This window comes from Jatropha curcas, chromosome 3 (assembly GCF_041381405.1).
Source record: "Jatropha curcas cultivar XTBG-Jc1 chromosome 3, XTBG_Jcur_1.0, whole genome shotgun sequence".
NCBI classification, from domain to species: Eukaryota; Viridiplantae; Streptophyta; class Magnoliopsida; order Malpighiales; family Euphorbiaceae; genus Jatropha; species Jatropha curcas.
In genome coordinates this window covers 6702680-6714480 of record NC_143153.1, presented here as the reverse complement: position 1 = coordinate 6714480, position 11801 = coordinate 6702680, and the positions used below count along the sequence as shown (strand labels likewise).

Genomic DNA, 11801 nt, shown 5'->3' with positions numbered 1-11801 from the left:
TGAAAGATAAAATAAATAGAACACAATTTTCCAATTTCATATACGCAGGCAAAAAACTGTGTAATAGAAATAATATATATGGTGTTTATGTTGATTTTCTTCAAGAGAAGAGTACATATAATTGGTTAATGATCGGCTACATCCATGGAAAAATCAAGGCACTTTTCTCTTTTACTCCGCTAAAGCTAGATATTGCTAATGGCTCTCTTTGGACAGGGTTGAGAGGTTTTTTTTTTTTTTGAGATCGGAGGATAAGATATTCGAATATAGATTTATTATCAGATCATATATGCACTTATCATTAAGTTATATTTTGGTGTGTGGAAATCAAGGCAATTTACTAATCTATAAAATGTTTTTTTAAAAAAATATGATTACCGTTTTATTTATTTTTCTTAGTGAATAATCAAAAGTGCATTCTTGATACTAAAAAATCATTTTTATTCCCTTCATCTCAAAAAGATAGTACAAGCTATTTTTTCACACATATTAAGAAATTGAAGTTACTAGGGTTAGCTGACAATTAATCTTATTACTATAACTTTTCTATTATACACATCTTAAATAACACATGAATAATTATTATATTTAAATAATAAAAATCATATTGATAATATAAAATGAGAAATTTAAATTGCAATTAAATGAGAGTGACTAATATTGATGACTTTTTAAAATTCAAGAGGAAAAAAAAAAAGAATAAAACTACTAATAATTGAGCAATGCTATTTGGCTCATGGCGATCCTGGATCATGGCACTTCAGATTACAGATATAATCTTGAGTGGTTTAGGAGGGATAAATAGATGGAAAAGAAATTTAATTTCAAAGGAAAATGTATGCATTAAATACATGTTCCCATAATTAATTATTTTACTTTACTTTATCACATAATTAATTATATATGTCGTTAAAAATAATGACAACCATTAATTTTATTGGTCATGATTAATTTGATTCAAGCTAATCAAAATAATTTATATACATAATAAAATTTTCAAGTCTAAAATATATTCTATAAGGATTGAATAACACCCAAATAATTATAAACTAGACTGGCGATCAAATCGCTATCATGACCGGATCAAGAAACCAGATTATTAATTTTTTAATCAATATATATATATATAAGCAAGCATTTTTTTTTTCCCTAGAAAGTTGACATGTAGCATATTCACTTGGTACTTTAATTGACATGTGGCATATTCATCCAATTAGACCTCAACTTGGCATGGTTTGATTTGATTATTTAATGTATTAATGTATTGGCTTAGTTTGGTTTGTTTGGATTTATTTTGAATTAGTGTTTTTGGTTTGGTTTGATTTGATTATTCAATGTATTAATGTATTGGTATAATTTGGATTTATTTTGACTTAATATTTTTTATTTGATTTGATTATTTAATATATTAAGATATTGATTTGATTTGGATTTATTTTGAATTAGTGTTTTTGGTTTGATTTGATTTGGTTATTTAATGTATTAGTCGCTTTAAGCAATTATTATTAATTATTAGTTTTTAAAAAATGATAAAGTTTAATAACAATGAATTATTCAATTAATGTATTAATCTATTGCTTTGTAATAAATCTTTACTCTCAAATTTGTGAAGTAACAAACTGTTGACTCAATAGTTAATTTTATCTTGAGATTTCGATGATTATACAAAATAAATAAATTTAATATTCTTGTATGTGCTAATATTAATTTATGCAAATTTTTTTTAATATGGAAATTGCTAAATGAGGCAAGTTCCCACAAATCTAATATTCTTTAAAGACCATAAAAATTATTTAAGATTTTTTTTAGTGGTTAGTATCTTAGAATATTTTGTAAGATAGAGGAATATTCTTTTATAAGTACAAAAATATTTTTCTTCTCTCTCAAAATAATTTTTGAAAGTTACTTTAATAATAAAAGTCAAATCATGATCTTTTTAAATTACTTACCTAAATGAAAAAGATTTTGGCTTAATTATTTTTGGTAATAAAATATTTGAAAAAGATTTACATATATTTTTATTTTTGGAAATTACTTTATAAAAAGGAAGGTCAAATCTCTTCGTTATTTTACTTTACTAAACGAAAAGATTTTGATTCAATTTTTTTTTGGCAATAAATAAATAAAAGATTTTCATGTATTTTTATTTTTGGAACGTCAAAGATATTCTTTAAACTAAAGATTTTATGCTTTCTAAACGGGATGATCTTCATCCCTCTATAAAAGACATTTTTTTTTAAGAGTAAGAGTCCATTGATTAAATGTTTTAAATTTCTTAAAGCTCTCTCAAAACCCTTTTATTTTTTTTCCGTCTTTTTGCTTCAAGAAATATTTTTAAGAGAAAAGAAAATTTAATAACAACATTTTCTGAAGAATAGTTCTAATCTTTAAATCTGTTTTCTAAATCTGTTTTCTGTTCTTCTTATGCTTATATTTGTATTTCTCTCTGTCTATATAGATTTTGTAATCTATTGTAGGCTAGAGGCTTTTTAATTGAAAAACTTTTATGTAACAGCTTAGGTGAAAAGCTATGGTGTAATAGGTTATCAAGCGACCTTCTCCTTATGTGAGATTCTAATGTCTTGATGTGAGTTTCTGTTCTCTGCAAAAACAAAAAGGGTTGAGGTTGACTAGAACCTTTGGAAAATTTAGTGGGACAAAGGTTAGATCTAGGTGTTGATCTATTTCTTTGTAATGTTGGTTTGTATTTTACCCTTGAAAAGAGATAAAATAGCGAAGGATCTCAAGATGAGTTTTGGGGAGTGGATGTAGGCGAGTTAGTGCCGGACCACTATAAATCTCTGTTTTTATCTTCTTTTATTTTCTGAAGTTCTACTTGATTATATTCTATCTACACAACTGTTAATCTATTTAGAAATGCACAGTTGTTGATGAATTTCTGTTTCTAAACGTGAATAAGCTTTATTTTTGTAAAACATTAGAACTCTAGATTTATGTATTGTGATTACTCCAAGTTCTAATATGTCCTTCTACATTTAGTGTAATTCGCAATATAAATTATAATCAGTTTTCTAAATTTGCTTAAACTTTGTGAAGTAGTTCTAAATGCAATAACTATTCTTGACAGAGTCATTCTAAAATTGTTTAAACTTTGTGAAGCAGTTCTAAATGTAATAATTGTTCTTCACAAAGACTTTCTATATTTGCAACAAGCTTTGTGAGGTAGTTCTAAACTTGATAACTAATTTTCACAAATGCTTTCTAATTCCGCTGCAACAGAATTCTGATTTTGGTTTTTCAAAGTTAAATTTTTAGAAAATCCAATTCGCCCCCCTCTTGGTTTGTACCATATATATACGAGACCCACAATCTGGTATCAGAGCTCTTACCTCTTGATTTACTGAAGCTTAACTGCTTCAAAGAAAAGATCTCATGGCAGCCTCACTTCCTCTTACATCTTTAGAATGTCAATCTGTTTTTAGACCACCTCTGTTCAATACTTCTAATTACTCTTACTGGAAAATCAAAATGGAAAATTTTATAAAATTAGTTGATATAAACTGCTGGAGGAAGGTTATTACTGGTCATCGCATTCCTATGAAAACTGTAGAAAATGTAAGAGTTTGAAAGACAAAAGAAGAATATATCGATGCTGATTGGAATGACATTTCTATAAATGCAAAAGCCATTAATATTCTTCACTGTGCATTAGATCCAACAGAATACAACAAAGTATCTGAATGTAAGTCAGCAATGAAAGTATGAAAAAACTCAGAGTTACCTATGAGGATACTAACCGAGTGAAGGAATCCAGAATCAATATCATTTGGAGAGAATATGAAATGTTTAGTATGAAAGAAAGAGAGATTATAGCTGACCTAAATTCCAAATTCATAAATATAGTTAATCCTTTAAGAACTCTTGGAAAGGAAATTTCAGAAGATGAGTTTGTTAAGAAAATCCTTAGAATTCTACCTAAAAAATGGTATTCTATAGGAATTGTAATGAACTATAAAGAGACTCTAGTAACTTATGATTATTTGATAGGAGCTTTTGTTTCAGAAGAGATGAAATCTTCTTTGACTATAGAAGATAAAAAAAAAAAAAAGAAGAAGAAAGGACTGACTTTGAAAGTAGTTTCTAGTGAAGGAAGTTCTTCTTATATTGATAGTGATTATTTAGCACTTGTTACTAAGAGATTCAAGAAGTTTTATAAGAAAGGTAGAAAGCTACAGAAAAAATTTATTAAAAAAAACTTTTCACCTAAAAATAGCAACTTGCCTAAAAAAGAACCTTCTGAAGTAGTTTGTTATGAGTGCAACTTTAGTCATTAGGCCAAAGATTGTTAGTTTACCAATTTTAGTTAAGATTATTACACGCACATTAAGACATAGCCTAATGGTAAGTGTATATACAACTTAACAATAGAACCATATTTTTTTTATTAAAATTAATTTCTAATATTTATATAATTTATTTTTCAATAAATAATTATAACTTATAATATTTAAATTTAATTTAATAATATAGTTAAATATTTTATAAATTTTAATTATAATATTTTTTTTACTTTAAATCATATATTATAATAATTAATGACAAACAATGATTATGCTAAAAAAAGTTATTTCATTTTAATAAGAATTAATTGAAAATAATAATTATACGACACAAAATAAAGAAAGGGAAAATTTTGAAAAAGGAGATTATAACTTGAAAATTCGAAAGATATTAAATTTTACAATTAAAATATAATAAATTTCAACAACGAAAATTGATAAAAATTTACATTTATACATAAATTTCTCAAGAAAGATTAGTGTAAAGATATTTGATGTTATCCTTCTAAAGAAAAGGACAAGTTTAATTAAAGCGATAATGTTACTGAAGAGGTTCCTATAAATAATACTATCATTTTTGGAACTAAAATGGATTTACGATTTATTAATTATACAACATTTGATTTTCCTCTCTTACTATGTTGATAATTTTATTAAATTTTTATATCTTCTTTAATATTTAATTATTATAATATGAGTGTTAACAATTTCAAATGACTAAAAAAAAACTATCACGTTTTTCTTTCTAAAATTGACTAAAATTACTCTGAACTTTGATATTTTTAACAATTTTGACCAATTCTTTTAACAATTATATCTTGTAAATTTACAATCAGCAAGTGACATGTTATGTCGAAGGTCCTACTAATAATCACATCAGCATAGTAGTAACGAGTTAATGGACATAGACCATAATTGTTAAGAAAAAAATTACGTCGCAGTATCAATTATAGCAATTAAAAGAATTGGCTAAATTTGTTAAAAGGGCCAAAATTCAAGTTTTTTTAGTCATTAGGCCTGTAAGATACAATAAATATTTTTATAAGTAACTGTTACTTTTGAGATCAAAGATAATTTAGTCAAATTAGCATTGATTTATTATAATCTAGGAGAATTAATTATTTTCTTAATATTTGTGCAAAAACCGTAAATGACTTATATTTTGGACAGAGGAAATATATGAGTTTGAAATAAGATTAACTTGAGAAAAATAATGAATTAATGAGAATTATTGAAAATAAAGTAAGACTTAATAAAGATGTAATAGACAATTTAAAAATTAATTATAATGTAAAAAAAATTAGTGGACTGTATATTTGAACATATCAAAATAGAAAAATCTACCTTATCGAGAGGGTAATTGATTTTTCACGGCACATATGCTCATCGTACGTAAATATTTTCCATGATAATAAACAAATATTTTAGGGAAAAATAACAAAAGCCAATAAAATTACACCTCCACCTGTTTTAAACAAGCGATTAACTATTTCCTTAAACCCAAAAAGAAAAAACTAATTAACTGATATAATTATACATGAGAAAGTTGACGTGTCAAGCCTCTATTGGCTAGCACACGTAACTCGGTCCTCAGCGAAGGTTTTTCCTTCTCAATCCCGCTTAGATATTACTCGGAGATTCAGAGAAAAAGAGTAATTTTCTTGAGAAAGTAAGGGAAAATGCAGCGATCACGATCGCCTTTTTTGGTAGCTCTATCAATTCTGTTATTCGCTTCTAATATCTGCAATGCATTGTACGGGCCATCATCTCCTGTAGTCCAGCTAAACCCTTCCAACTTCAAGTCCAAGGTAATGTTGAACACCAGTGCTTCTCTTTTAGGTCTTGTTTGGTTGCTGAGAAATTTGAAGAAAATTGAAAGAGAACAGTAATTTTGGAGGTTGTACTGTTTTGTTCTAGAAAATATTATTTAAATTGAATGGCAAGAATGATTATTGTTGTTATGCTTAGTTGATGATGAAATGAGTGTTTAATAATAGTGTTTCAAAATTGATTTATAATTTACTTTTTGGATACTGTAGATCTAGTTTGGTTATTGATATTAATATTCTCTCTTTATTCAATATGTAAAACTGTTGAATTTGTTATTTCGCCCATTTATTCAGCTCCATATTGAAAATTGTTAATTTTTACAGTTGGGAAATGTGAAACTTTTGTTGAAAATTTATATTCTCAACTTTGATTGTTTCAAATAACTTACCCATCACAAAGAGAAAGGAACCTACCACATAGAGTTTTAGAATTTTTGAATTAAAATGGGAGGAAAAGGCATTTGGAATAAAATTCGATGTCCTTTCAATTGTGCAATTGTTTTGTATAGCATTTGATATGGTTCTGAAATCAAGATATTAGATGCAGTTTGTTCTCATGAAGAATTTTCAAGTCTGACCATCTTTCTCGTTCAGTGAAATTATTTCATACATGCTATTATTTTATGAATGCTGAAATTCTTTACATGACTACTTAGTTATATGCAAAACTCCCTGAAGCATGACCGTGCATATTATTTGTGATCTTCAAACGTCTGCAGGTCCTGAACTCAAATGGAGTTGTTTTGGTTGAGTTCTTTGCACCTTGGTGTGGGCACTGTCAAGCTCTCACACCCATATGGGAGAAGGCAGCTAATATCTTGAAAGGTGTTGCAACTGTGGCAGCTCTTGATGCTGATGCACACCAGTCACTTGCTCAGGTTTTCTGTAGTTGAAAAGTTTCAGCCCATATTGTTGTATTTAATTTGAAACTGTTGTAGTAAATAAGCATCAAAAAGTTTATTTCATACCTCATTTAGAATTCAAGACTTAACAATCTGTGCAGTGACATAGAAGTAATGTTAAGGATGCATTAAACAGCTGGCCATATGCATCCAAGAATTTTAGCAAAACTAGCTTTTTTTTCCTCATTAAATGGTTGAAGTTATGTAATCAGCTGCTGAGTTGGATGGCATGGACAGTTTTCTGCTGTCATAAACAGGCAATAGTATGAGTAATTTGCTTCTACCACTATGCCTTAATGTGACCCTCTAGCTTTTTTCTAAGCAATCTAGAATACTTTCAGATTCCATTCAAAATCATTTTGGTTGAGTATCACTGATTTGACTATTCTGGTTTGTTAGTGGAATTATTTCTACAAATTGCTGCTAGAAAGGGCTCTCATGGGGCCCAAACAAAAACCTCAGCAAAATGTTCAGTGTTGCATTGAATAGCATGATTTTTCTTGTTTAGTTACCTAAATTCTCTTACCTATTAATACTGTGAGTCCAACCATGACTGCATGGCAATATTTCTGTATCAGAAGCAGTTTTTTTTTCTAGAGGATAACAATTGCGAATAATCTTGTTGCCTATTTTCTTACTTTTCTATAGTTGTACCTTTTCTTTTACCAGAAAAAAAAAATTATAAAAGAGAAAAAGAAAAAGAAAAAGGAGAAAAAAAGACAAAGATGATTCCATTGGCTTCATCACTTAGTATGACGAGTCAGTTCCTTGTAAATGCAATCATAACAAGCAAATCTATCTGGACATATGGCTGGCTGTTAATATGAACTTTCTTGTCTTATTATGTTCTACACCTTTGTCATTTTCTTTGTTGATGCTGAAAAAGGGCTGATTGTCTGTTGTGTAGGAATACGGTATTAGGGGTTTTCCTACCATAAAGGTGTTTGCACCTGGGAAGCCCCCAGTAGATTATCAAGGAGCTAGGGAAGCCAAACCTATTGCTGAGTTTGCACTACAGCAGGTTTGTAATGGTTCATCAGTTGATGTGTGAAATACCTCCAGATTCTGTTTCTTAAACTATCATTTTGTCACCATTGTCATTTTCAAACAGATAAAGGCACTTTTGAAAGACCGCCTGAGTGGAAAATCATCTGGAGGATCTAGTGAAAAATCTGAACCTAATGCATCAATTGAATTGAACTCCCGCAATTTTGATGAGTTGGTGATTAAAAGCAAAGAGCTTTGGGTTGTGGAGTTCTTTGCACCTTGGTGAGTGTGCTTTTTTGAAGGTCTTATACTTCTATAATAATCTTTCCTTGGATGAAAGCTTTTTATTGGTTTTTCTTTTGTTTTTGGTTGTCATGTGTGTTTTTCTTAACAACTCTCGATCGAGTGATGACCAACACGAGTTATGAATGCCCATCCATTTCTCTGTCTAGACACATACATGCCATGCATGCATGCATAAGACTTTATTATACTATAAGTGAGGTGCTAGATGTACTTGTATCCTAGATGCAGCATGAAATTAATAAGGCTATTGTTTGTCTTCTCTGTATAAATTATCAACTTTTAAGTATTCATAATATGTCACTTCAAACGTGATAAAAAAAATTATTTAATTAAAAATTAAGTAGGAGATGCCAGATTCTTGAACGAAAAAATTGGACTAGAAAAGAATCCTTTGTAATTCTTGATGAATGGTGGGCAAGTCCAGAAAGATCTTTTAGTACTATTATGTGTCATACAATGACCATATTGATTTCGGCTACTCATGGATGGTGACTCCAATGGACAATTCTAAGACAGAGAGAAGAAGGAGCAACTATTTCACACGATAGAATTCAACTTCATTTAACGTTTGGTTGAATGATTGCTTTTGATTGAATTGCATGATTGACTTGATTTTGCATAATTTATGCTTCCTTATAAATATTTATTTTGAATTTTGGAGATAAAATTGTCTATCATATACTTTGCAAGGTGTGGACATTGTAAAAAATTAGCTCCTGAGTGGAAAAAGGCTGCTAGTAACTTGAAGGGGAAGGTGAAGCTGGGTCATGTTGACTGTGATGCTGAGAAGGTAAGTTTAAGCTTCAGATGTTTTATTTGTAATTACACCATCCTGTTACCTATATTTCTTCATAATTTATCTACTTTCAGTTTTTAGAGCAAGGAGAGAGTTTGATTCCCTGAATTGACTGCAAGGTTTTGATAGCAAGGAGTTGTATTAGATGGCTACCATTTTGCCTGATATGGTTGATGAGCACTTGGATTATAACCTTTTGCGTAATTTTGCATATATTTCTACTTTATATAATGATGAGTTAACATGAACTGTTGAGTAGGACCAAAGTTTACTCTAGTCCTCTCACACTATGTTGTACTGCACTATGAGAGAACTAGACTACGTTCCATTTATACTTAATAATTCCCTCACCAATTTGAATATGCCAACTGTTCCCATTTTGTTTTCCCTGTTGCTGGTCAGGAGCACATGCAGCGCCGTCATACAACATATGCATTATTCAATATTCATTAGAAAGCTGCAGTTCTTTGCTATTATTTTCTAATACAAAATGTTATTCCTCAAAACCTTATCATTATTCAACTCTTAAAATTTTGTCAAATGACATGGTTGTAATGTAATGGGATGCGGCTATCAGTCTTTGATGAGCAGGTTCAACGTGCAAGGATTTCCCACCATCTTGGTGTTTGGTGCTGATAAAGATTCTCCAATTCCATATGAAGGTGCCAGAACCGCATCAGCAATTGAATCATTTGCCCTAGACCAGTTGGAAACCAATGTTGCACCACCTGAAGTGACTGAACTGACTGGTCCAGTAAGCATCTTACTCTCTAACAGAAGCCCAATTTGAGTCGAGCTTCCATTATTAATGGTACAAAACTGTTATTTGTCAATGCATAGGATGTAATGGAAGAGAAATGTGGTTCAGCTGCCATCTGTTTTGTTGCTTTCTTGCCTGACATTTTGGACTCCAAGGCAGCAGGAAGGAACAAGTACCTTGAGCAGTTGTTATCAGTTGCTGAGAAGTTTAAAAGGAGTCCTTATAGGCAAGTAGATTACAATTCTTTACCCCTGAATCTTTTTCTACTTACCTTTCTATGTTCTTTGTCCACAAACAAGCAGTTGCACTTGTGTCAATGAATTTGTAAATCTGATACTGTCGGTCATACGACATGCTTTCAGAAGCAAAGCATATATATGGAACACTGGCAAGTTACTGAGTTGAAACATTTGATATCTGCAGCTATGTCTGGGCAGCTGCAGGTAAGCAACCAGATCTTGAGAAGCTTGTAGGCGTTGGTGGATATGGTTATCCAGCTTTAGTAGCCTTGAATGTCAAGAAAGGAGCATATGCCCCACTTAAAAGTGCTTTCGAGCTTGAACATATTATGTAAGTGTTCTATTTCTCATGCATCTTGACCTTTGAAGCACCGACACTTTAATTTTTGGGTGTATCAGTGCAGGACATTTCTCCAACATGACACCACATGTGTTTAATTATTTAGTAGTCATGTTAGCGTATCAGTGTTTTTTCCACATCCAATCCATGTCTTATAGATCTTGACTATTTTCTCCAAAATGGGCAAAATCTGAACATTAGTCATTTTGGTTTTCCAGAGAGTTTGTCAAAGAAGCCGGGCGTGGTGGAAAGGGAAATCTGGCTTTGGGGGGTACACCAGAAATAGTGAAGACTGAGCCATGGGATGGGAAGGATGGAGAGATAATCGAAGAGGACGAGTTCTCTCTTGAAGAACTAATGGGAGAAGATGTTGGAAGTAAAGATGAGTTATGATAAGGAAACATTAGCTGAGGAAGAGAATTAAAAAATTCAGGCATTAAAAGATTTTTGTTGTTATAAACAATGTGTGTGCGGGTGTGTTACTAATGCAAACTGTATTTGGAGGATTTTTTTTTTTAATCATAGTGAAAGAGATGTCTTTGTTACTATTAACTGCTAAATCCCTTCATATCATTTTATTTACTTATTATTCTTTTTCAAATATTTTAAAATATTTAAAAAGTTTTTAAATTTGTACATTTAAACAATTACTTTTCTCATAATAATTTTTATGATTATTCATTAAATAAATAATTTTTATTAATATCTTAATAAACTAAGGGTGAAAATGAACCATGCAAATTGACTAAATTGTTAATATGCGTGTTTTATCAAACCATACAAATAAAATAGAACAGATGAAAAATAAAATATGAAATATGAAAGCAGCTTGCAAATAAAATAGAACAGATGAAATATAAAATATGAAATATGAAAGCAGCTTAAGTTGTATTTGGCAATAATTTTTTAAATATTTTTTATTGTGTTCGGTAACATAACGCTTATACTAGTTTTTAAAGATTAAGGTAACGTTTTATAAAAAATTAATTTATATAATGTTCAACTTTTAATGTTTTATAAAAAGATGTTCAAACAGCTAATAGTTAAATGTTATTAATACAATTAATAACTAATTTTACCGAACAGACTTAAAAGTTGCTCTCTTTCTTTCTTTTTTTTTTTTTTTTTTTTTTGTCTTGTAGCTATATATAATTCTTTTTATGGTTTCACCACTAGTGGCTAATTACCTATTTTACCTTTTAACTTTTAATAATTAGATTGAAAAAATTGACTTTGCGGATAAAAATTAATTAGAAAGTCAATTCAAAAAACTTTTTTTCGAGTCAATTTAACAGAAAATACAATTTTTTTTATAAATAACTATTTAAAAAAAATCTGATT

General features: G+C 29.6%; 1 protein-coding gene across 1 annotated transcript; it reads left to right on the top strand.

Annotated features, from left to right (window-relative positions):
• Window positions 1-5919: 5919 nt before the first annotated feature.
• On the top strand, window positions 5920-11012 carry LOC105640872 (protein disulfide isomerase-like 2-3). The gene is made up of 9 exons (XM_012225272.4): window positions 5920-6109; window positions 6850-7008; window positions 7940-8053; window positions 8144-8301; window positions 9016-9115; window positions 9699-9875; window positions 9962-10107; window positions 10305-10451; window positions 10679-11012. Exons 1-9 carry the CDS (start codon window positions 5981-5983, stop codon window positions 10851-10853), a joined length of 1305 nt encoding a protein of 434 aa, XP_012080662.1. The 5' UTR covers window positions 5920-5980; the 3' UTR covers window positions 10854-11012.
• The last annotated feature ends 789 nt before the right edge of the window (window positions 11013-11801 follow it).